Source organism: Aspergillus eucalypticola (genome assembly GCF_003184535.1).
Source record: "Aspergillus eucalypticola CBS 122712 chromosome Unknown BO83scaffold_7, whole genome shotgun sequence".
NCBI classification, from domain to species: Eukaryota; Fungi; Ascomycota; class Eurotiomycetes; order Eurotiales; family Aspergillaceae; genus Aspergillus; species Aspergillus eucalypticola.
In genome coordinates this window covers 1,163,705-1,188,728 of record NW_020290281.1, presented here as the reverse complement: position 1 = coordinate 1,188,728, position 25,024 = coordinate 1,163,705, and the positions used below count along the sequence as shown (strand labels likewise).

Below are 25,024 nucleotides of genomic sequence, written 5' to 3'. Positions count from 1 at the left end.
TGCCTACAGGCTCGTATGCACCCCTATCTACGGCTCTTTATCTTCCCTCCCTTCCCCGTATTTGAAAATAAGCTCTAGAGGCACCCTACCCCCAATTCCACCGGCATTCTAGAAGCCATCTTCCCTCCCCTTGAAGCCTTCATCTTGCCTACTGGTCCTTTCACCCGATAGGGTCCCACGGACACGCTTGTTCAGTCACTTCTTTTGTCTACTGGGTAGGTAATATTTCGTTGTTCGTGCTTGTTTCAATATCCGCGAACTAGTAACAGAGAACACTCATACTTCATCCTATCGTGATGCAGCCTACACATTGACTGTCCTGCGCAAATCGGCCCGACCAGCCCGTCAGAGGAGCGAGAAGTACTATATACATCCAAGCATTATATAGCATTTCTAGATCCTATTATTAGCCACCCTGCCCAACTACCCAAACAGCTGGCCTGAGTGGTGCAGATTGCGCACGAACAACTTCCTGATCGTCGTCCACTAGTCCGGTGATCTCATTCTTGTCGCATTGCCACTCTTCCTTTCACTGCCCCCCGTGACACTTCTTCTTTTGACGCCCAGAGCCTCTGTATAACTCCCTAGTATGTCCAGCGGTGAGCTATGGTCCACATTAGTCACCGCAATCGATCCCGGTAGTACCAAAGCCATGCCCATCATCCTTCAATCGACCATCCAACTTCTGGAGACAGAACTAGCCAAGGCTAGAGCGGCGCTCCATGAGATCCAACCTACGGCATCCTCTTTATTTACGAAACGAGATGAGCTCGCTTTGGGTGCCGTGGCAGCATATCGTCAAAATCTCATCGACCGTGCGCCGGACTTTTTCTACGGCGCGAGTCGGTTGACCCCCAAGGAGCTGGGACTTGTCCCGGCTGTCCGCGAAGTACAGGCGGACGATGATGAAGATGATCATGTAAAGACCGCGTCCAAGCAACACCTTCGGCCTGTCCAGCCAATTGCGCCCAAGCGCGCTTCTTTGGCCGATGTCTTATCCAACAGTCTAATCCTCGACCATATGGCCCCATATCTGTCAACCTCCTCATTGTTGGCTCTAGCATCTACTTCCCGCCAGGTTCGGTCATCAATAGTGGACACTCCCTACATTTTCCGCCACCTTGATCTGACCCAATGCCGTGGTGCGAAACCAGCCAGCACATCTACGACAGACTCGGCGGAGCAAGTATGGAGTGGTGAGCAAGGGGAAGACTCCGCAGTCGAGGATGAAGTTCATTCTGCGCCTCTGAGGGGCATCTTTGCTAGTCTCCAAAGGCAGTCGATCCTGCAGGACGTGCGCACATTGGTTCTGGATGGACTGTCCGTTCCAGCGGATTTGCTTGCGGAAATTATCTTCACAGATCGCTTCAACGTCAACATTCTATCTATAAGGGAGTGCCGCCATCTCAATGAGCGGAAACTGATGCAGGTGCTGACCCATGCGGTACGGCCTTGCCGCCCTAAGGGCACACCCCGCGTTAAAGGAATCTATCACTTTACTCCCCTCCAACAGTCTCGTGCGGTGATCCGCAGCAGATTCCGCGACTGGTGGAGCTCGAGATGTGGCAGCCAATCGTCCATTACTCCGAGTCCGGAAAACGGATCTGCGACTGGTGAAGTTGCTGAAAGTGCCACACAGCAACAGGATGCATGGTATCGCTCGTCCGGGCAGCTCTTCAAGCGGAGCATTGAGGATGGCTGGGCAGAGACAATTAAGCAGTGTGAAGGTATCATTGCATTTGACGCTGTTTTGTGCCGTGGTCCTCGTCACGACGTCGATCTTTCCACTCCCATGCCCGAAGGCCAGAGTGCATCTCAGCCAGAGGGCCGGCCGCCGCTTGCGCCAAAACTGGCAACTGTTGCACTAGGACCCCGAGGATGCGATGGCTGCCACACCTCACCCGAAGGCCCGACCTTCTGGGGCCAGTCCCCGGATGAAAACCTTCCCCTGCTGACGCCGCCACCGCTCCACTCTTCCTCTGTAGTCAAGGCAAAAAGGCCGGTGTGGATTCCGGACGAGCAGCCAAGTCTAATCGCTCGCTGCACAGATTGCTTGACAGATCGGTGGTGCCATCGTTGCAATAAATGGTTCTGTGAGGATTGCCTGCCTCATCCAGAGCGTGTACGGAACAATCTTTCGCCGCACCAGACAGCGTTCAGAAACCCGCAGAGCAATCTGGGTAGTACTGAACAGTCCGAAGATCATAGGGTTCGTATCTGAGAGACGCCGTATGATGTAGAAAAATTGTCTGACTAAATTGAACAGCAATTCAGCCGCGGTGTAAGCAAAGATTGCTGGGAATGCGGTCCAACGGTAAGTCAATGAGACTACAGTTATGTTTGCCGCTGTTCTAACAGCTTGTGCAGTGTGTCCAGTGCAAGACGGAATGCCAGCGAACTTGCCAAAGCTGCCGTGGTGAATATTGTGTTGAGCACAATGAGGGATGTTCGTCGACGATGGTATGCTCCTTGAGTCACCCAAACCCCTTTTGCGACTCTCATTAACCTTGTTGGCATTCTCACAGTGCGATTGGTGCAATGCCAGTACCCGGCATCGAGTGAGAGAACTGTACTGACATCCTGTCCGAGTCGAGGCTCCCATGAGTTAGTTTGGAGCAGACACGCAATTCTGAGATCCTTCAAACATTTAAGTATTCTCAACCTCTCTCAGCCTGATCTCATCTTGCTATATTGAGGCTTTTTTTCTTTTCTTTTTTTTTTTCTTTTTCTTTTGGTAGTACTATATTAGCCGGCGTGCTTTTCTCGCCACTCAGAATACCACTGCAGCGCGTATGATTTAGCCATAATTTGAGTGTATCTAGCTTGAAAGGGTTGTAGGCCTTGGGAAGCAAGAGGAGGTAAAATGATGATCGTTAACTGCCAAAAAGTGGTAGTAAGATGGAGTAGTAGTAGAGAAAGTGGACAGTAAACAGACTGAAGTTAGATGACAAATCGGCGCTTGGAGTTCCAGAAGGCACGCGGTGTTTCGTAACCTGAGATGAGCCGCAATGGCTGATGTATGCATGCATTCTTTTCATCATTCTTCGCCTCCCCCCGCCCACCATCATTCTTAATCTCTGATTCTTGACCCATGATGGTCTCCGCTACTGCCCTCGTCTCCACTCTCCCCTCCACACTCTCCTTTCCTTTGCTTCCTCACATACCTCTTTCCCTCCCGCTTCGGATATCATGACGGGGAACCAAGGTTCCTTGCGCTGGTCGTCGCAATTGACCGTTGCTCCAGCCCAGCAAATCCCCAAGCTTTCCGGCGATAAGATCATACTGCCGCCATCCGCGCTCGAGCAGCTTCTCGCGGCTGCCCCGCTTCAAGAGGTAACTTCGTCAGGTCCAGCACGCCCATACACCAGCACTTTCGATCCTTTCAATCCGCACACCTTCGCCGCCGAGTCCCAGGCGCGCGAACGGGCGGTGGATCGCCAGCAGCAATTGCCCCATCCGCTTACGTTCCGCATCGTGAACCCTCAGAACGAGCGGGTGGTATATGCTGGCGTTCGTGAGTTCTCTGCGCCGGAGAACGAGATTGGTCTCAGTACCTTTTTGCGCGGGGCACTTGGCATTGATGCCACTGGACGACCGTCACCACACGATGATGATGGTACTGATGATGAAGTGACAGACGATGCGCCAGCCGCCCCGACTACGGTCACGGTCCATGCGCAGCAGTTACCAAAAGGTACTTATGTCCGTCTGCGTCCTCTAGAAGCTGGATACGACCCGGGGAATTGGAAGGCTTTGCTTGAACGACAGCTGCGGGACAATTACACCACATTAACCTCTGGAGAGGTCCTCACTGTTGCAGGGGGGCGCGATCAGTCATTCCAGTTCTTGGTTGACAAAGTTGAGCCTCATGGGAATGGCATCTGCGTTGTGGATACGGACTTGGAAGTGGATATTGTCGCCTTGACGGAGGATCAAGCCAGAGAAACGTTGGAGAAACGATTGGAGAAATCTGCTCGTGTCTCTGGGAATAGGGCAGGCACATCTGTTGGGGGCGAGTTGCGACTTGGTCAAGTAGTAACTGGCCAGGTTGCGCTTGGGGACTATGTCGACTACGAGGTCCACAAATGGGATCCTACGAATGCACTGGAAGTATCTGTCGAGGGTGCCGATGAGGCAGATCTCTGCCTCTTTGCCAGTCCCCTTTCTGCTCACCAGAGGAACCGACCGCGGGAAGACGAGCATGTTTTCAGTGACCTATCTAATCGGCCGACTAAACGGATCAGGATCCAACCGACGAATGTGGATATGGAAGGTGCTGAGATGCTGTACATATCGGTACATGCACCCACTTCCACCGCCAGTTCAGAAACTGGAGTTTCGGCGCTGCCGTATAGCCTACAGGTTCATGTGGGCTCGTCACCCGCACAAGCTGAGAATGCTGCAGGTATCGAGCCAGAAAGCCGTGAACCGGGTGATGTCCAGTGTAAGAACTGTCGTCAATGGGTACCTGAACGGACATTGATGCTACATGAGAACTTTTGCCTTCGAAACAACATCCTCTGCCCCCAGTGCCAGAACGTGTTCCAGAAGCGGTCTTCGGAATGGCAAAACCATTGGCATTGTCCTCATGACTCGGCTTATGGCACCGGCGACGCGGAAAAGAATCGACACAATCTCTTTTTTCACAGCAAGCGCTCCTGTAGTAGCTGTGGATTTGAGGCGGAGGACCTCCCACGTCTCGCTCAACACCGCACAACTCTCTGTCCGGCCAAGCCCATTTTGTGCCAATTTTGTCATCTTGTGGTCCCTCAAAAGAGTGAATCAGACCCTGAGATGGATGATCCGGACGTTTTAGTCTCCGGGCTCACACCACATGAATTGGTGGACGGTGGCCGGACAACCGAATGCCACCTTTGTGACAAAATCATCCGTCTTCGCGACATGAAGATGCACCTTCGCCATCATGATCTAGAACGCCTGTCTCGACCCACTCCTCGCATATGCTTAAATAAAAATTGCGGACGGACGCTTGACGGACGCGGTACGCAGACTGCAGTCAAGCTCGGTCTATGCAGCATCTGCTTTGGACCACTGTACGTAGACACCTACGATCCCGAAGGCAAAGCGCTCCGGCGGCGCATCGAGCGCCGCTACCTCTCTCAAATGATGAGCGGCTGCGGCAAATCATGGTGTCAAAACGAATACTGCAAGACGGGCAAGCAAGCTAGACCGTCTTCCACATCTGGTGTGTCTGCTCCGATGGGCGCGGCTGCTATTCTAGCCGCAGTGCGGCCTTTGCTTGACGCCGTCAATCTTCAAGGAGATGCGCCGAACACCGCTCCTTTCTACTTTTGCACGGATCAGGCAGGCCAGCAACGTCGTATTGCTGCAGAAATGCTCTCAGCTGAGGGCGCAGTAGCTGACGGCAAGACCTATGCATTGCCGTGGTGCGTTTCCGCCGTTGAAACCACGGCGGGGAATCTAGACAAGGCGCGAGAGTGGTTAGAAAATTGGGCGCCTGCGCAGGGGGAAGGCACGTATTCACTTCAGCGGTAAATAGAAATTTGTTAATATTGTCAAATACCATGCAGAATATTATCAGCCACTTAAGCAACAATACTATTCAAGCATTGTGTATTCTCTCACGTGTTGAATGCGGATCACTATCAATGTTAGAATACTATATCTAATGAGGCCTGCTACGCACTTGTGGCTGGAAGATATCCCTCAGACTTGATATTATATTTGAACTCTTTTCGTGGACATCTAAATTCAGAATTTATAAATCTACGCAGTTCAAGGAACAATCCATGTCTCCTTAAATAGTATGTATAGAGAAAAGGGAGAGCTTAATGATTCGTTGTCATGATTTCAATCAGATATCGTCTGTGCATGCTTGCATGTATAATATGTATCACGCCGCGCCCGTCTTAGCAGCCAGAGTCCCACTTCCCCGAGACGAAAAGATACCCATGATCCCAAAGACCACATAAAACAATGCCAGTGGGTACGCGACTAGGCCCCTCATTCCACGCATGCGCGCCACAGCACAGAACATTCCCGAGGAGCTGTACGTGCACCACCCCACGGCGGCGGTAGTCAACAAGTATCCGAACAGAGTGTCCATGGGGATCAGGATCCCCACTAAGCTGGTCAGCACTAGCGGGAGGAAACAGTATCCCAGCACGCTAGCGGATCGAGGGAAGGTCAAAGTAGCGGAGAAGTGGCCGGCAGCGGAGGAGTCCGACATCGTGGGTTTGTGATGGGGAGAGTAATTGGCGGGATCTGCGGCGTTGGGGACGGGGGCCGTATCGAGGGCGGGAGACATCAGACTGAGAATGAGATGTAAAGCTACGGTCCCGAAGACTGCGACGCCGTAAATGTAGCCGTAGAAGACCTTGCCGGAGAGGAGCAGGAATGTTCCATATAGGACGATGTAAAGAAGGGCTCCGTAGAGGTCGCTGTCATCCATGAGGTGTTGGTCGATACGCGCAAAAGGGTTGAGCACAGTTAGGGTCTATAAGGTAGGAGCAATGGTAAGCTTGGGTTTCACTAGAGCTCCTGCTGTATATAGCTGGTTGATCAGACCGGGGGGTGGGGGGCTTGCAATATGTACACACCTTCGTGCGGATATGCTCGAAATTGACGCCCAACTCTTCTAGAAGTGGTGGCTCCCCATCGTAGCCCTCCGTGCCAAATGCAGCGAGCCATCCAGTCCTCAGTCCTCCTTGCTCACCCATCCGTCCACTGACTCCCGCAGAAGGGGACCCGAAGCCGCCATATCCGCCACCAACCCCTCCGACGGGGTATGCCTGAGATGCTGGGTTAGGCGCACCACCGAAACCGCCGTAGGATGCCTGTGACGGGGTCGTATGGCCCGAGACGGAGGTATAGGATGAAGGGTAGAATTGGAGGTTTTGCGCCGATGATTGTACGCCGTAAGGCTGCTGCTGGGGGTAATACTGGGCCATTGCGGCCAGGCTTTGGGGTCGATGTCGGATTGAAGAGATGAGCAGAAACTGTACGACCTATTGCACGTGTCGGAATGTCGCGCTATCGACTAGAAGAGTAAGCAGAGGGGGAGACAGTGGTTTGGGAAGTTGAGGATGGAGTTGGAGACGAGGAGTTGCAAGTAGAGAGAGAACAGCTGGCGGGCGGTGAGATGAGTTGCCTGAGTCCTCAAGGCCACCAGCCACATCGTTTCCTTCATATCGCTACAGATATAATTATTATTTGTATACTTAACAAGCCGATAATCGTAGAACATCAACGCTTAATTCATTCATGCTTCTAACAGGTATGGGAACTCCCTTAGGAAATAATAAAAATATGAGCAACTCTCCACAGTCTCCCTTCCCCCTCCTCTATCTAATTTGTTACAGGGTCAAATATTTTCTACAGGAAATTAATGCCGATTCCAAACTGCAGCCCCTTCCGGCCTTCCTCACCCTTGCGGAGTACCAGGGGTAGGGAGAAGTTGAGCTCGAACCTGGCCACTGGATGGGCGTAGACAAGTCCGACACCCGCCGCGATGCTAGGCAGACCGTTGGTCAGCTCGGAAACCGTGGAAGCCATGGCATTCTGGACCTCCGCTCCCGAAGTAGGTGCGTTCTTGTCAGCCGTGCGGAGGGACAACAGCCGTCCGCCGTTGACAAAAGCTTGCAAGCGGAGAGGCTTCTCCGCGCCTACCCTGGGGAGCGGGAACAGAAGATTGGCGCTTCCTGCAGCATAGACATCACCACCGACAGCATCTGCTCCATCATGGGGGCCAAGACCGCAGAGACGGAATCCACGGACATCTGTAGGGCCTCCAAGTAGGAACCGGTCGTTCGTGCGAGAGAGCTGGGGTTTGGAGTCACTATCGAGGCCAAGAGGGTAAAGAAGGCCGGCGCGAAAGCCAGTAGTCAAGCTGATACCACTGTCCCCTTTGATGCCAGGAATCGGAATGGGAACTGCAGCTTGCGTTTCAATCTCCGACTTCCAGAAGGAGACATCGCCCTTGAGAGGGCCCCAGCCAGCCACTTCGTTGAACAACTTCGCGTAGTAACCACGAGAGGGAAGAAGCGGGCTATCTCTTCGGTCCTTGGTCCAGCTGTGGAACACGCTGCTCTTGACACTATCGCCTGCATCAGCTCGAACAGTAGGCGATGCGTTCTCGGCAAGTCCAGTCATCTGTCTCCAGAAACCGTTGTAGCCGAATTCATGTTGTTGACCGGAAGGACTTGCCCAGCGGAATTTGGACCATCCTCCTCTAAGCACCTCCTCGTGGCTCGCCCAGGATTTCTGCGTCGAACTGGCAATACCACCAAGCTCGAGACGGATATCTGGGTTACTCAGGACTGGGGTGTCAAAGGTGGCCTGATAGGCAGACCTTGTTCGGGTGCCCAGAGACGCATTTAGGTTCAGGTTCTCTGCACCTCCGAACACATTACGCCACAGGAGGTTGCCATAAGCCGAACCTTCGGCATTTCCAAGATCAGTACCTGTCTTCAACAGCACGCGGGACCTTTCTTTGCCGGAGAGATGAACTTTAATGCTCGGGATACCCGACCCGTCTACTTCGGACTGGTCCAAGTATACCGAAACGGGTTGTTGGAAGATGTCTAAACAAGATATTAGAGTCGAGCCTTAAGCTAGCTATCGTCAGGGAAGGGACGAACCGAATCTGTTGAGCTTGTCCGCACGTGCCGAAACTTCCCGCAAGGCCTCGGAGAGCGTATAGGGTCTGTCTTGATTACTGCTCAGAAGGGGATCGAAGATTCGCTCCAGGAAGCCTCGGCGGGTGTTGCGAGCGCCGTGAACCTCTACCGAAGAGATAGTGCATGGCAACGTGGAGTTTTGGTCGAGCTGATATTATGCAAGCTCATAGGTCAGCTATCATGACGCACGATATATAGTAGTAGTAATGATCATATCCATGGCCCACAGCCAACCATGAGGGAACAGTAGCTTACCAATTCACCAAGGCGAGTCTGCGCCTTCTGATAAATGGCACGAACGCGCTCATCAACTGCCTGCTGCTGCTCATTCAGCACTTTCGGATCGGCACGCTGTTGCAGGCGCGCGAAGATCTAGAAGAGAGAACGCCGTTTGTGGTCAGTGCATAGTGCCCGGGGGAATACCTCAGGGCTAAACTAATGGGGATGCATCACTAACATCTTCGTCATCAGCAGAAAGTGGGGAGGACATTGCTGCGGCGGCAATGGCCAGATGAGACCTGCTTTTCCTTTCCTGCTTTCCCTTCCGGAGCGGCGAAGATGAAGCCATCCGCCCTCGCACGTGACCGTTCCCCGAGGTGCCTCCGGGGGGTTCCTTACAAGCCAGGCCGCAACGCAACTAAAACCAACTATAGACCCAGATCTTCCCTCTCTCCCCTCTCTCCCCCATTCCGCCATCGCCTTGGTGTCAGATAGCGTTTGCCTTGCGATCTGCTCCTGTCCGCCCCTTTTGACTTCGGGCCAGTTCCCAACAGCCCAGTCTTTGTTATTAATTCTACCCTTGTCGCCCCTGACCTTCGCTACTTTCGTTCTTTTGTCCTTCCGTACTTCGCCCCCCTCTCCGATCTTATTGCAAACAGGCCAGAACGAACTATAAAAAGGATGGCGACAAAAGCGGCCTTCAAGCGCGTGCGTTGCGCCCTTATCAAATCAAAGGGAACCATTCCATTGCATTGTATAACTAACAGATGAACAGCTTACTCGCGAATACCAGAACATTCAAAAGAACCCCCCGCCTTACATTGTGGCACATCCGTCGGAGTCCAATATACTCGAGTACGTCATTTGTAGCACCATCACTACCTGCGTCGTCTGTTTGCGACTAAAGTTGACCTTTCATCTAGATGGCACTATATTCTCACGGGACCCCCGGGCACACCGTATGAAAATGGCCAGTATTGGGGTACCCTAATGTTCCCTCCCGAGTACCCATTTGCTCCTCCGGCTATTCGCATGCACACTCCTAGCGGTCGCTTTCAACCATCAACTCGGCTATGCCTCAGCATCAGTGACTTCCATCCAAAGTCATTCAATCCCGCTTGGGAGGTTTCTACCATTCTCATCGGCTTGCTCTCCTTTATGACGAGCGAGGAGATGACCACCGGAAGCGTGAGCGCATCGGAGGCAGAGCGACGAGTGCTGGCGGCGCGGTCTAGGTGGTGGAATTCTACTGGTGGCGGTTCCCATGTCAGCGCGACCCCAGGCGTGACCCCTACTGCCAAGGGTATCAACAATGTGAAAGCTGGAGACGGCGGTCTAAAGTTTCGCTTGGAGTGGCCAGAGCTTGACCAAGAAAATTGGAGGTGGATGAAGGATAGTCGCATCGACACCAACACTGGTCAGCTCATGCCTGATCCTAGTGCGACTAGATGCTCTCCAGAGACAAGTGCGCTTCGCCGACGACCGAATGGTAGCACTCCGGGACTCGGCGCGGTGATGGAAGGCGGCCATGTCGCCCGAGAAGCAGGCCAAAGCTGGGTCCGCCGCAACAAGATCTGGCTTGGGTTTGCAATTCTATTCGGATATGCACTTCTGACCAGGCTGGTGAAGGATGTCCAAGGCTAATGGCTGACAAGGTCGAGCTGGCTCGGCTTTCCGCTCCTTTTGTATATTTCAGATTGCCCAATTAAGCGTTTGATCGGACATGCAGACACCCCCGAACGATTTCTCTTTCTTATATTGTCTTTTTTTTTGCCCTTCCCAGCCAGTGCTGATTCTGATCGACCTATTTCTTCGAGGGACCCCGGGTTTCAGTTTTCTTGTTTTAGTATAGTGGTCCGGGAGAGTTTGTGCAGATATTTCTGGGCTTATCTGATTTTTCAGCTACTGGAGGGCGTCGGGGGATTTCATGTGGCGTTCGAGACATTCATCAGATCATTTATCACTTCTCAACCGTTTGTCGTTGGGTCTGTTCAATCCCAGCCTTTTGCGTCTTGGAACATGCGACTGTTGTTATCTAAGAGGTCGCCCAAGCATAATGGTGAGGATGGTTTGGATCCGGATGGAGCGAATACTTGTACATAAGCAAGCCTGCGTAACAGTTAGAAAGAATCACTCTGCCAGGCGTGGTGGCCTCCACAGTACCAAGTACTTGTTTCTGCTCTGACCGCAGCAGTGCCTCAGGCCTGCAGAGGGATGTCAATCAGCTCACGCCTGATTGGCTGCGGACAATGGCGGAGATAACCAGGATCACGTGGGCGGCGGGCGGGAATTTTCCGGCTTGCAAATAAAATCATTTCGTATCGCCGAAATTACTGTCGATACCGTCGCTATACATCATCGCTTTCGTCCTCGCCCTTTGCTGGAGATATTTTTTGACACCCACCCCACTCCCTCCCTAGCATAGTTCGTCCGGCAGTCTGTCTTCAACTTCTTCCTCCTCTCGCCTAAACTTCCTTTGTATTCCATCGCGCATCAAAAATGGGTTGGTTCTGGGCAGACTCTCAAGCAAAGCCCGCGCCCGCGGCTCCGCACCCTGTGCCATCTTCAGACGCCTCTCCTCCCGTAAGTAAAAATGCTACTTAGGCGCAGATGCAAGAAATCTGACGGATGATTATAGCCAGGATGTCCCATGCACGCATCTAACACCACACCGGCAATGCCAGCCCCGTCACCCGCCTCCGAACCTCCCAGTGCCTGTCCGGTCCGGTCTACAGATTCCCCGTTCTATGTGCCTCCGAAGTCCAAGTCCCCGGAGTCGCAGCCTCCCTCGAACCCAGCTCCCAGCTCCGATTCGCGATCTACGCTGTCAAAGCTGAACCCTCTCAACTACATGTTCGCCTCGATCTCCCAGGAAAGGGCGCCCAACCAGACTGTGGATCTCCCCGTGGAGCGAGAAGTTTCGTCTATCCCCAGATCCGATATGAATGAGAACTGGGAATATCCTTCCCCCCAGCAGATGTACAACGCCATGTTGCGCAAAGGTTACACCGATACCCCGCAGGACGCCGTCGAGGCCATGGTTGCTGTTCACAACTTCTTAAATGAGGGCGCTTGGGACGAGATTGTTCGGTGGGAGCGTATATTCTCCAAGGGCTTGGCAGATGGCTGGGAGAAATGTCGTCGCGGAGAGGAGAACATTGCGATGGACGAGTTTAAGGAGCAGATGTCCAGGGCTCCCAAGCAGGATGTTCCTCCACCGCGACTCATCCGATTCCAGGGTCGCCCGCACGACCTAACGCCCAAGGCACGGATCCTTCAGGCTTTGGGCTGGGTGTATCCTGCCAAGTTCGAGTCAGTATTCCCATTAGGTCCTTTTTTTTCTATTCCGTTTGGGGATTTTTAACTAACATTTGCCTGTTACTATAGATCAAACCCACCCTTCGATCGCCACGATTGGTTTGTAATGCGGCAGACGCCATCCGGCCCTAAGGAAGTACGTTATGTTATTGACTACTATTCCGGTCCTCCCGAACCCACCGGAGAGCCTGTTTTCTACTTGGATATCCGACCGGCCCTGGACACCCCAACTGCCGCCGTTGAGCGACTAATGAGATGGGGAGGGGATGTCTGGTGGCGTGCCAGTGGCGCCTCCGTTCGGGAAAACTAACCGACTGGTTGGTTGATCTATCAATCAGTTGATTATTGTTAGCATCGCATAGCCGCAATCTTCGTCGACACCGTTCAGCAGGATCTCTTAACACTCTGGGAAGGCGCAGGCGTCTGGTCTCGGTTCTTCGTTCATTCTCTGGAACCGCCCTGCTATAGTATTGATGTTCTTGTTCGTTCGGATCACTTGGTTTGCGCGCCCCTCTCTATTCATTTCGGCTATGTCTTTATTATAACGTCATGTGGATGCTGGAGTATCAGGAAAGTTCGTCGTCAAATCGGACGACTGGGGTTATTTCTCTCTATTGGTTGCATGCTTTTTCTGGGCTTTTAGTGCCACCCTCTCAGCTCCACTCTCTTCCCTTCATGTGGAATTTGTCTTGATATTAATCATCTTGATTTGTAATATATATGAGTTCATGCTGCCATCAAATCGTGGGCGGTGATATGGAAGGTACAATCCGTTTTTGTAAATATCTATCGTAATGCTGTGCATAAGTGACTGGCTACTATAGATTAATATACTGTACAAAATGGCTTTGCCTCGGCAGTTATTTCAGCTCAATCCGTCATTTGCGTGAGGTATTCCGAGAATACATCACTCGAAACACGACTGACAAGGAAAATCGGTACTAATCGTGCCAATTGTGGGGAGTAGTGGAAAGCTCGACCACCCGTGCTATTATGGGTATCTGTCGCTCAGTGCCTGACGGCGAGATAGGTATCAAGGTCGACCTCTGTGCGTATAGAACCGAGGGTATACATCGCATCCCGAATTTCTATTACGTCGTTCAACCATCATTGGGCTGATTTTGTGTGTTTCTGTCTCTAGACTGCTTGGAGAAGCATGCGGGTGCTGGCTGTGTGGTTCAATCCTTGCCCTTGCATCTGCAATCATATGTTGGGCGATAAGAGATCGTATTTGACACACTGCTCGACGGTTTCGAAACTGCTTTGGAGCAATCCGCGCGCCTCCAGCCCTACCCATACGCGAAGCATGGACATGTCGCCGGACCGGACGGATTTGAAAGAGGTAGTGTTAGATCCCAATTTCCGTAAAATGGGAAGGGAGCTAAATAACAAATCGAGTCAGTCAGTGGGCCATTCGAGGTAACAAAGCCAGAAGGTCTACCTACCTCTTGAAAAGATCAAGGTTGGGATCCAAATTACGTCCAATGCCCTCAAGGAGAAGACATGAGATAACGACATTAACAAAGTCCCCCTCGAGTCGAACGTGATGTTTACGGACCATGGATAGGACATCGCTCAGTACATCTCCAATCTTGACGCTACCGAGAGCAAACGTGCGTGACTTAATGTTTAGCACCAGGTGTTCCATGCCCAGAGCGAAGTAATATGGGTCAATCACTGCATCCGGTTGACGACATCGTTCGACCATAAGCTCACCTGCTCGATACCCGTCGAACTCGGCAATGGCGCGAAATAGGTCAATAAAATTGCGCCGGTTAAGCTCATTCAGTTGAGTCACTAGTCCAGTGTCGATGAATATGAGCTGGGGTCGATAACCCTCAGTATTCAGATCATCGAGCGCTTTCACCCAGTCGCGCCGATTATTGATATGCGGGCGCAACCGTGCGAGCACAGATTCTGTAACATCAACCTCTTCCACAGATGGTGCCTCCGATGCGCGAGATTTATTCCCCAGTGACAGGTTCAATTCACTCGGCCGGTAGAATCGAACCATGATGTTTCCGGGGTGCAGATCCGCATGGACGAAGTTGTCGATCAATAGCATATGGAGAAAGGCATCTAAGCCTTCGTTCGCGATCTCTTCTTGATAGACGCCTCCACCTACCTCGAGGAAGGTCGATAGTGGAATACCTTGTGCAAACTCCTCCACGAGCACCTCGCGGGTAGAATAGTCCAGATACGGGTATGGGAACCAGGCTGTGGTGCGTGACCTGAACTTCTCACGGAACATGACAAGGTTTGTGGCTTCAATCCGTAGGTCCAATTGTAATTTCATCATTTCACCAAACTGATGAACTTCATCCGGTAAAGATAGCCAATTCATGGTAGGTATGGCGTTGACTAAGGATGCGAAGAACGACATGATTTTCAGATCTCTGTGAATCACGCGTTCTACCCTCGGATGAAGCACCTTGACGGCTACATAGGACGATGGTACCCTTTGAGGAGAGCTCTTGACTAACGCCCCAACGTTCTTTCGTACCTTGTCTCGTATACCATGTGGATGAAGGTCGATGTCGTCATCGGTCCCCGCAAGATTGGGCTTGAGCTTCGCCTTGTATACCTGCGCGATAGCGCCCACGCCCAATGGTTCTTCTTGGAATTCCTCGAATATGTCCTCGAATGGCAGCCAATTGAACGCCTTCCTTATTGTTCGCTTTGTTTGATGCAATGAGTGTGCAGGTGCATTGGAATGCAGTGATGACATGATGTCGCAGAGTTCCGGTGGGAAGATATCGGTACGTGAGGCCGCCCATTGTCCAAGCTAGATGAAGACCGCGAATGAGTAAAGCACGGAATGAAAGAGCTCGACAACTTATTATTTACCTTGATGAACGCTGGGCCTGCGCGTTCCATAGATCGGACCAAAAACCTATACCACCAGAGAGCCCCTGTGCGTATGCCCTCGCGATCCTTCAATTGCTTTCCAAAGCATATCGTCGGAGCCGTAAGGATGACAGGTAGGAAGATTATGACGAGATGGACAAACCGGAAGCCCGTCGCAATCGGATCATATATGTAACAGTATGTAAAGACGTAGAGTGTCTGCCAGATTCGCTTCAAGCCTCGCGCGTCGTCGTCGACGGTCTTTCGTACCTCCTGGCGCGAGACTTCCAGCATCTGCATCTCGCCGGTCTTCCCGTTGTCGTCATCTCCATCCTCGGCCAGTTGTAGGAATGCTCCTGGCGTCATAGCAGCAATGAGAACAGTTCTGATCGAGGGGCCTCCCCTCGGGGGTCTTCGCAAAGGCTGCTGCGTCCATAATGGCCTGCGCGCGAAACGCAATCGAGGCTGCGGAAGAAGGCGGGACAGTAGCAGTGGATTTCTACCACGGCTTAAACAGAAACGGCTCGCGAGGACGGCCGTCCTCATGTTCTCGTAAAGACACCGGCTCGAGAGCAGGTGAATCAGTCATCGAAAGCACAATAGCTGGTCTGGGCGGTCATAATAAAGGCGAGGGAGAAAGCGAAGAGGAGATGCGCTTGCTTTGCTTTGCTTCTGGTTGTTTGTTGGAGTTTCGGGATGGACAGGAAGCCCAACCGGCGGGCCAAGCACGTGGGGCGACGTCATCGAGTAGTACTTGTTCTCTCCTACTGCTACTACGTAGTTGTGGTTTAGTAGTTCATACGATTTCTACGCATTCATGCAGGCGCCCGCTTCACGATCATCTTTCATTCTATGGAGTCTTCTAATTACCCGGTTTTATCCATTTGACTAGGAAAGCTCATCCAGAGCTTACAAAATCTTTGCAGCCAATACCGGCCGGCAAGCCACTGTCTAAAAATAATTTGTATCAGACCAGAGGTGACATAAGAAGGTACAAGATGCTGTTGTGAGGATGGATAGGCATGATGCTCTCTTAGCCATTTACTGTTGGCTTGGAGTCTTGAAGATGCCTGGACACATGGCTGTGCATTAACTGCTGCATGGTAGATTTATCGGTTTCGGCAAGCGTGTCGGGCTAGCAAGGGGGCGTCAATACCAATCATGGCTAAAATCTTGGTTCTGAGAATAGACTTACATCGCTCTTCAGCAACTCCTGCACCAGGACAGAAATATTGTCACGATCTTTCTTTGTCTGCAATTGTTCGGTCTCCTCCGCGGGTTCAGAGGCTTCTGCACTCAACGTCTTCTCAAGCAGTGGAAGAATTTCCATCCTTTGTAGGGATCTTGAAACTGCCATGGCGCCCCCTTTATTGGACGCCATAAGGGCCATTGCGAACCAGCCTTCACTCCGGACGACAGGCCACTGTAATTGGGCGATCATAGCACCAACCGGCAGCGCGATATCCTCATGTAAGTCGAAGAACCTGTCCAGCAGGGCAACAGCAGTAGGATCCTCTTCCCGAGACTTTGGCACCAATGTACGGCATATGGAGGCTACAGTGCGTCCAATCTCTGTTTTGATGGGTGTAGAGTCTGTCTTCTGGAAGAGAGCAAGTAGCAAAGACAAATACGTCCGTTCGTCGTTGGAATCCGTGCCGTCCCTGGGGAGTCCCTCTAGGAGACGAGAAATATTATCAACCGCTGCCACTATCACCTGCCGTGCGATGCTTGTGGCGGCAAACTGAACCTGGGGGACGGACTCGTATTGCCATAGACGTGAAACCGCTTGGAGTATGCCAGCCTCTCCAAGTACCAGCCTGTTATTACCAGCGATCGCAAGGTTCTTCAAGAATCCAAGCGCAGAGTGTAAGACCGCGCCTCTAACATCACTCTTAAGGATAGATATTAGTTCTTCATGTATTTTCAGATCTTGAACCATCCTTTCGCAGGTCGCGTCTGAGCGAGCCAAGTTGCCCAGGATAACACAGGAGCATATCTGCAGCTGGTCATCCGTCGACATTAGCCACGTCTTGAGAGACTGGGCCAGAGGGGAATCCAGCGGATAGTACTGCGCGAATGAGGTGGATCCAGAGATCTCCGCGAGGATTTGGTTGATCTTCAACCGTGACTGTGCTAGTGCCTGGGTATCCTCAGCAGACGAGTCAGTCTTAAACGTCAGTGACCGGCTGAGCACCCCCAGAATGTTGGGCACAATGTAACTGGATATGCAGATTTCTTGGAAGCGCGTATTGTTTAAATATGTCGCCAGGCCACTGACAAGACCGGAGAAACGGGCAGGGGTGGCGACATCTTCGTCAAGAGCAAGTTCTACGAGAAGTGAGATAGTCCCATCGGGAGACGAGGCGATTCCTTGCTCTGAACATTCCCACAGTTAGAATAGAAATGCAAAAGGTGGGGCGGGGGAGCGAAGTCATGCCTTGTTCTCCAACCAATTCGATAAGCTCAAAGACGTAGTCAAGCAGGGCATCCTTGTCCTTGAATGCACCGTCTTTCACTAGTTTCAAGAGGATATAGACTATCTTATCGGCAGCTAACTGTGTCTGAGCAGGCCCTATGAACCGTCAGCATCGTCACTAGCTTTGAAATCCGAGCAGGGGTTCCAATTACCGAAGTCGATGCAAATGTTATAAAGGACAGGGATTACCACTTGAATCAATTCTGGATTGTTTGAGTGCTGTACAATAGCAGCCGTGTAATTGTGCTCCACTACAGTCTCTCTATTCTCATCTGGGAACTATTAGAATTGAGCTTTCTTCAAGTTTCCGGGCCAGGGAACTCACTAGTGTCAGCACAGGAATTGCCGACGAGCCGTAACGCATGGAGGATGACTCTGTTATCAATGGTCTCCTTCGACGCTATAAGCTGAAGGAAGAAGTCGAAAACCCCAGTCTTGCCATAGGATACCCGCCATAAGGCTATCAAACATATTAGCTAGGTGACAAGATAATAGTGCTTGGTTGATGGTGATGATGGTACCACCGAAGTGGTTGATGACTTACGGGCTCTGCTGCCATTCGCCATAGCCTCTGCAGCTGGTACTAGGTAAGGTGATCTGCACTTCCACAGTTTCTGAAGAATATCTGGAGTCTCTTTCAGAGCGTCCGAAACGTCTGCATTCTCTGCAGCTTTGAGGCATTTTTGCAGGGACTCGAACAAGTTCTTCTGTTCTTCAGATGGCAACGGCTCAGTTGCCGCAAGTGTGGAGGCCGGTGGCAGTGAAGCCAATTCGGAGAGAACTTGACTGAGAGGGGGACATTGTACTCTATGAGCACTCCCAACTGTCCCTGGGTTCAAGTCAGATTGATGGTCGTTGCTCTGCATGCTCCCTGGGACGTCAGTCCTGCCACTAGGGGGTTCCATTTTCTTGAAGCCCGCTTTTTGGTCGGTATGGCAAGCCCAAGCTAGGTGGTTATTGTAAGACAATAAAAAGGCGCTGTCCTCTAAAATTTGAGGCTATGTCAGAGTTATGAACTGCTCAATCATGAGGTTGTAAATGATTGCTAGGATGAATTCTATAGAGTATCGAGCGACAATGGTGTTCTTCAACTGATCGGAGTTAGCGCGAGAAACTATTGCACCCGAGGAATCCAAGGTGCAGGTAGAGCAAATAAAATGCAGGTGGTGTATTCTCGAAAGTAGTAAGTAGGTACTAGTACTGACCCCCTGCTACTCCAGAGGCTCTACTTGCGAGAAGAGACAAAATCTCCAGATTGAGCAATTTCTGTGATCCTTTTACTTGTTTTTCTATTCATCATGCCAAATCTAACATTGCAAAGATAATCCATGCTTTTACATTCTATACCTCACAGCACACAGCACTCACAACATACCAACTAACCACGGGACAGACGCAGGTCTCTAGTTTCCAGAGACTTTTACCCCCAACGTCATGAGAGGGGGGAAATAAATCTACCCCTCCTTGACCCTTACTTACCTTGTCAGGTACCCTGCAGTCTAGTTTAAATAATACTTTGATGAATCAATTTTGTGTCCATAACCAAGGAGTAACAGAAACTAAACCCGGATTGGGATGGCGTACGGCGACCCGACTAGCCCCGAGCCGCAAGTCCAGACCCGCCCCGATATGGCAACTTGGCCAGGCGCTCCGTACAGACAGACAGAACAGACACCAGCTTAACTCTCCCGCAGTCTCTCATTCTAAACCCGGGCAACATTGTAACATCACTTCTACCCTCTTTTACTTCAGTTCATCTTGACCAAGACTTTTTCTCCTCGAATTTACACAATCATCATCATGACGCGTGCTCAGCAGACTCTCTCCGTTCTCCTTCTTGTCTCCTCGGTATGTTACTAGCTCCGTCTAACAAACACGCTGTACAATTGTCGCAAACCACGTCACTAACCAGCATAATTTCCACCATGTCCAGCTCTACCTAGTCCTCTACCTTGGCCTCGTTCCTCTCAACGAGACTGTTCAGACTGAAGTCATCCCTGTTGTACGTTGCCCCATCGCCCACCTCTGCGACCAACAACCCATACCACCCCCTCCATCTACAATATCTCCGATCCGCAATTCCATACTCCCAACTTGCTAACCATCACACTTCATCTTCTACAGCTCCCATTCTACGCACTAATATGTTTTGGCTGTTATCTTCTCGGCCGACTGGGTCTGGCCATCCTCACATTCAATGACGTGCCCGAGGCGCATGAAGAGCTACAAAAGGAGATCGAACAGGCCAAGGCCGAATTGCGCAGAGCGAATGTCGATGTCGATTAAAAACAGCGAATCCCTCACTTCCCCAATACCATATCAGTTTATTTTCTTGTTGATTCGGCTGGTTTTGTGCAATATGGTGGTCTGGTTTACTCGGATGGGGGCGGTTTATTACTACTAGCTTCTTTCAATGTTAGGTTTTCCTGGGGCAAAAGGGGCCCTTGGAGCATTGTTCCTTTGATGTTCTGTATGTGGGGGTGTGTTTCACGCCATTACACTGAAGTAAGCTGTTATATTAGTCTGGGTAATTGGGTTTCAGCGGTCGAATTCGATTTTGTGTTTTTGTACGTCTATGCATGGCATGTGTATTACTCGGGAACTACTGTTGATTTGTGGTGTTACTCCCCTATCTGGGGACTCTTGCATTATGACACATTGCCATCTACATTCTATATTGAACGCCAAGGAGAAAACGAATTGTTTCGAAGTCTGTGTGAGCGAACCTGAATCGCAACTGTTGTTAAGAGGCAACACCAGTCTATGTGATTTGAAAGATACGCAGGCGCTGTTCTTGAGCAGAATATAAGCTAAGATCTTCATCATTCATGGTACCAAAATTGCTTTTGTTCTATCAAATAAACCCATCAAAACACCTTTCCGTAGCAAACCTGAAACATGCAAAACTCTTCTTCCAATATCTAATGGGGGAACGCAGCATATATGCAACCAACGAGAGCCGGTATCTATGCGTGGATGGCTTAGCCAGAATTTCTAGGCATGGAAAAGACGAGGTAAAAGAAAGTGGCTAAGCGAGAGCAATATCGCGCTGAGTGGAAGAAGCTCAGACGAGAGGGTTCTCCTGAGCCAGTCTGTCGTGCTCGTCAATGTCCCTGTGCGATGAACATGTTAGCATATATATATCTATAGTCCGGCGCTTTGTCCAATGACGTACTTAGCTTCCCAAGGATAGCAGATCCAAACATCAGCGGTGGTGACGGAGGCGTGGTAACGGCCAGAAGTCATCATATCCTCGGGCAAGACACCCTTCTTCGGCTTGTCCTTGTTCTGAAGAGATTGTTAGTTGTATGAAGGATATAGATTCGCCGAAAGTCACGAAATCGTGATAATAAACGTACGTGAACAACGTAGACGAAGAAGTTTGTCTTCTCGCCTTCACGGCCGAGCTGCTTTTGCGCAATCTCAACGTCCTTCTGGAGCTCGCTGACGGCATATTCGAGGGTGGTACGGGTATCGTCAACTTCGTCAACAATGAGGATGTTCTTGCCAATGAGGTTGGCCATTTCCAAGGAGCTCAGGTCCAGCCATTGGGTACGGGTGACCTTGGTTCCGGGAACTTCCTCAGCGTCACCACGACCCAGGTCCTCGTAGAGCGACAGACCGATGGCCTGGATGGGGATGTTAGGCTCGCCAGTGCGCTTTAAGAAAGAACTGTGTGAGAAGTGAGCGTCAGAATAGGGTTCCTGAAAGAAGTTGTGTTATATTCCGACGAACCGGAGAATGCGGGCCGGGATGTAGCCACCACCGCCGATAGCAATCATAAGATTGGGCTGGAAGGTGTCCAGGATCTTGTCAGCGGAAGCCTGGCATAGTTTGTGAACCTGCCAAGGACATTCGGATGTTAGCGGATTGTTGCAAACTGAACGGACAGGTGTGTGACGGCCAAGCTAGGCTGCGATGTAGGCATGTGGCCAAACGACCGAGGAGTATGAGCATGCAAGACCGGCAATGGCAGATACGCCTCACACAAGCCCGAAAACCAAGACCATCTACATGTGGCTGAAGGGCTCGGAAAATGTAGAGACTTCGAAAGCAACCTGCATACCTGGTTGTACGTGACATAAACCTTCTGAGGCATTTTGACGGCGGGTGCGAGGGATTCCCAGGAATTGACCGATTGAAGAGATATGATAAGTAGTGTTGGAGATGCTCAAAAGGCTTGACCGGAGGTCAGGAGCGTGTACAAGTGAGATGGATAGGTGAGGATACTAGTGAGTACGGAGATGGCAAGATCACATATGAGGGGTAAATTGGAACCCAGAAATTTTTTTTTTCCTTTTCGTTTTTTTACCCCTCGTTTTTTTTACTCAAATTTTTAAATTAGGATCAAAGGAACACCTGCGTCACAAGCTGGATAACTGGATAAGGTTCTCTGCCGAGTACTTTTGCCCGCCGGGCTGCCACACGACAGAGACAGATCAACTCATGGGCCCATGGGGGACTTTACCATATTCGGGATGCGGGGACTGTATTGTGGCCTATCAGGGTGTATCTTTATGCGCTAGTAGGGGGTCTGATTCCAAATTGAGTATGGTCTGTTCCTGCCATCAGTAATGGAAATCAGTTGGAGAGGCGGAGGACGGAGGTCTCCGTCGCTAGGCGGCCTCCAAAACAGGATGTTCCTGATATGCATACTCTTGCGTTCTTCTGTACAAAGCTTCTTTACTAGTTACGTAGATCCTATGCTTATTACTGGAAACTCATACTGCAATTTCAAAATATACACCTGACTTAGGTTAGTTCATAACCTTACAGTAGGAGTAGTGTAATTCCCTATCTAGTTCTGTGGCGGGGTATTCGGACCCCTCCACTAAGTAGGAGTCTCCCCCCTCACTTACTACACATAGTAATTTTTGACCAAGAGAACTTTTATCGTCATTCGGTACCCGATTATATGCATCTTATGGGTATATATGCTGCGCTAAAATGACCCAAACAAGAAAACCTTCGAAGATTTCATCCCATCTCAATAACAACTTCTATTTGCCTGCAAGAGCGAGACGTTGGCACCCCTCTATACAGGTGTATTCTCACCTGGCGACTCAGGCTTTATTCGGTTGACCTCAAAGCCTCCTTCATCTTTATCTTCTCCTTTCTGCGGCCAAAGTATTTGGTGATGCACGATGGCACGCACCATCATATAACAGACGAAGATATACATCAAGATTAGCGGAAACACCATAGCGCAGCCGATGATGGATATTGCCTTGCAAGAAAAGGCCTTTCCAATTGCGAAGGTTGCCGTTATCAGTGCCGTGTTCGGAAAGACGAATGAAAACCATGCCATCGAAAAGACCATCCGGCCCGGTCCAATGGCAGACCAATGTGCGAAGCTGGCAATGAAGAAGAAGAATATTGCTAACCTGAAGCGCGTATCAGTACGAGATTCGTAGAGACATCCGAGGTAAAGGGGGCCAGCCATTCTTACCCCCATAGCCATAAACAGGAAAAGTTAGCAACAACTTTCACAATGTCTGCAGCTAATGCACCATTGCCCATGAAATCCTCCGGGAAGCTTCTTTTGGCATGAGCTGCCATATTGACAATCCCAGACACAGTAAACGCACTGGGACCAACCGATACGAACATACCTGGTCGGACATTTTCTCGGGGGAGCTTTTGCGACATCAGCCGGTAGATAAAAGCCGAGTACACCATCAGAGATACCAAGAAGCCAACGCCTTGGATAGTGGTACCACCAATTATGATTCGCAAAGAGCGAGCAGGCTCAAGTTTGGAGCTCAGGATCCCAGCATGAGGGCCTATTATAAGCATTGGGTACGCAGGGAAGATCCAAATAGGTGTCATTTGTGCAATTGTAAATGTCTGGGTCGACCACCTACAGCTCATTAGTTGTCCTGCTTGATTTATAGGCTCACACGTCTAATATTAGGGCTCTTTGTACTCACAGAATGAGGTAAATACCGGCAGAAGAGATGACTGCCAGGGCTGCATCAATCCAAAACAAGATTCCGACCGCATATGTAAGCCAGGGCCCTGTGTGGTCGGGTCCATATTGTGAGATATTAATCAAAATCGTCCCAAAAGAGACCAGCGAAGCTGGAACAAATAATGACTCTGTCGGATGCAGAAAGGATGCCTTGAAAGTGTAAGGGTATAGATAGAAACGTGTTATCAAAAGGCACCAGATTAATATGTAGAGGAACAAGTTGGCTAGGAAGAAGATGATTCCAATGGTTTCCAAGCCGCGAAATCTATAGGGTACTGTTCCATGCTGGCGATCAGTACATTTATTCTATACCTACCTAAGACAAGGGACACACTCACCAAAGTACAAAACATTTGCGATTCCCCCAGTCGCCATAGTTAGGGTGAAAAATGCCCAAGTAATGTGACGAATACGCTTTTTCCATCCAAGACCAGTTGGTCTGGTTTCAGCTTCACTCTGGGGGTAAGCCATTCCATCCACACCCTCGTCTCCATCTCCTTCAGACTTGCGATATGAAGAGCTGTGAATGGCGTCTAATGCCGAGGTGTGGGCCTGGCTTATTATAGATCCTCTGGGGTGAAAGTAAGAATCGCCGTCAGTATTTCCGGCAAGGTCATTTTGGGTATCTTCAATGGTTGGGGTTCGGTAGCCATCATCCCCTGGGCTTCTCAGGTGTCTGGGAAACAAGCGATCCGGAGTCATTGCGGGTTCTCTGTGGGTAACGACGCAGTCATGCTTGTAATTTCTTGGACAAAGTCTCAGATCAGATCCCCTGCTGATCTCTTCTGGAACAGATTCCTCGAAATGCAACTTCCCTTGCTGGGCAAGGTTTTCTCAGGTCGGGAATATCGGTCTCCAACTATATACCTCACAACTTGGTCTGAAACACATACACAAGGAGTCGGCCTGCTAGGGGGGGGGAGAAGAATTGATGACGACCACACAGGTTTGCTTTTCGTCTTCAGAAGAAGTAATCGCTTGAAATCAGGGATACAAAGCTGAAAGGGAAAGGAGATACAAAATGACGTAGAGGAAAGATCGGCCCCAGATCGACAAAGCCAGGAATAACCCAACGCGTAAGACTGGTTTCACACACAGTTGGAACTGAAACGCATAGGGCTGGGAGGGCGTATATAGTAAGTAGTTTTAAGTACAGCAAGGGAAATTAGCCACCACAGTGAGAGTTAATAAAGCGAAGAAAATAAAAATAAAAATAAAAATAAAAGTAAAAGTAAAAAACAAGCGACTCCAGTGCGGGCAGCAATCAAGATTCGACGGGCAACTAGTTAGTAGTTATAGCTCCTCGCATGTCATCATCGCGGCACTGCTTTTCCTCTGGTAAGTTGCTAACAGGAGGCCGCCGTCCACTTCGCCGGGTGTTGGCACCAATCACACAAATGGGATCTTCCCGGTGGACTTTGTATGAGGAGGGTTGTTCGGGGCCAAGCGGGTGAGCCAAAAGGGCCGTCAATAGTCAAGACGCTTCGACACAGCTGATTCGGGGCAGATGCGTGCAAGTGATTGTCTAGAGCA

At 50.6% G+C, this 25,024-nt stretch overlaps 7 protein-coding genes across 7 annotated transcripts; 3 read left to right on the top strand and 4 right to left on the bottom strand.

Moving 5' to 3' along the window:
• Window positions 1-309: 309 nt before the first annotated feature.
• BO83DRAFT_376966 (uncharacterized protein) lies at window positions 310-2,634 on the top strand. Its single transcript, XM_025530867.1, has one exon. The coding sequence runs from the start codon at window positions 590-592 to the stop codon at window positions 2,219-2,221; it is 1,632 nt and encodes a 543-aa protein (XP_025390370.1). The 5' UTR covers window positions 310-589; the 3' UTR covers window positions 2,222-2,634.
• A 3,179-nt stretch (window positions 2,635-5,813) lies between these two features.
• BO83DRAFT_406981 (Yip1-domain-containing protein) lies at window positions 5,814-9,178 on the bottom strand. Its single transcript, XM_025533919.1, has 6 exons — window positions 9,118-9,178; window positions 8,916-9,032; window positions 8,622-8,808; window positions 7,361-8,564; window positions 6,582-6,942; window positions 5,814-6,478 (listed from the first exon to the last, which is right to left on the bottom strand). Exons 1-6 carry the CDS (start codon window positions 9,148-9,150, stop codon window positions 5,876-5,878), a joined length of 2,505 nt encoding a protein of 834 aa, XP_025390369.1. The 5' UTR covers window positions 9,151-9,178; the 3' UTR covers window positions 5,814-5,875.
• A 143-nt stretch (window positions 9,179-9,321) lies between these two features.
• Window positions 9,322-12,998, top strand: BO83DRAFT_406979 (uncharacterized protein). The gene is made up of 7 exons (XM_025533918.1): window positions 9,322-9,587; window positions 9,655-9,734; window positions 9,803-10,502; window positions 11,300-11,303; window positions 11,398-11,462; window positions 11,518-12,191; window positions 12,267-12,998. The coding sequence occupies exons 1-7, from the start codon at window positions 9,561-9,563 to the stop codon at window positions 12,505-12,507; spliced, it is 1,791 nt and encodes a 596-aa protein (XP_025390368.1). The 5' UTR covers window positions 9,322-9,560; the 3' UTR covers window positions 12,508-12,998.
• Window positions 12,999-13,375: 377 nt separating this feature from the next.
• Window positions 13,376-18,386, bottom strand: BO83DRAFT_397376 (ABC1 kinase family protein; the record flags this gene model as incomplete). The annotated part of the gene is made up of 10 exons (XM_025533188.1): window positions 13,376-13,394; window positions 13,438-13,578; window positions 13,643-14,982; window positions 15,045-15,377; window positions 16,090-16,179; window positions 16,240-17,211; window positions 17,495-17,616; window positions 17,673-17,792; window positions 17,846-17,980; window positions 18,065-18,386. 10 exons carry the CDS (start codon window positions 18,384-18,386, stop codon window positions 13,376-13,378), a joined length of 3,594 nt encoding a protein of 1,197 aa, XP_025390367.1.
• Window positions 18,387-19,320: 934 nt separating this feature from the next.
• BO83DRAFT_425426 (dolichol-phosphate mannosyltransferase subunit 3) lies at window positions 19,321-19,806 on the top strand (the record flags this gene model as incomplete). The annotated part of the gene is made up of 3 exons (XM_025535209.1): window positions 19,321-19,368; window positions 19,454-19,522; window positions 19,645-19,806. The coding sequence occupies 3 exons, from the start codon at window positions 19,321-19,323 to the stop codon at window positions 19,804-19,806; spliced, it is 279 nt and encodes a 92-aa protein (XP_025390366.1).
• Window positions 19,807-20,305: 499 nt separating this feature from the next.
• On the bottom strand, window positions 20,306-21,795 carry BO83DRAFT_376954 (xanthine phosphoribosyltransferase). Its single transcript, XM_025530866.1, has 5 exons — window positions 21,587-21,795; window positions 21,256-21,362; window positions 20,880-21,192; window positions 20,696-20,808; window positions 20,306-20,633 (listed from the first exon to the last, which is right to left on the bottom strand). The coding sequence occupies exons 1-5, from the start codon at window positions 21,617-21,619 to the stop codon at window positions 20,585-20,587; spliced, it is 615 nt and encodes a 204-aa protein (XP_025390365.1). The 5' UTR covers window positions 21,620-21,795; the 3' UTR covers window positions 20,306-20,584.
• Window positions 21,796-22,555: 760 nt separating this feature from the next.
• On the bottom strand, window positions 22,556-24,193 carry BO83DRAFT_357482 (putative C4-dicarboxylate transporter/malic acid transport protein; the record flags this gene model as incomplete). The annotated part of the gene is made up of 4 exons (XM_025529255.1): window positions 22,556-22,904; window positions 22,970-23,380; window positions 23,451-23,756; window positions 23,808-24,193. The coding sequence occupies 4 exons, from the start codon at window positions 24,191-24,193 to the stop codon at window positions 22,556-22,558; spliced, it is 1,452 nt and encodes a 483-aa protein (XP_025390364.1).
• Window positions 24,194-25,024: the final 831 nt, after the last annotated feature.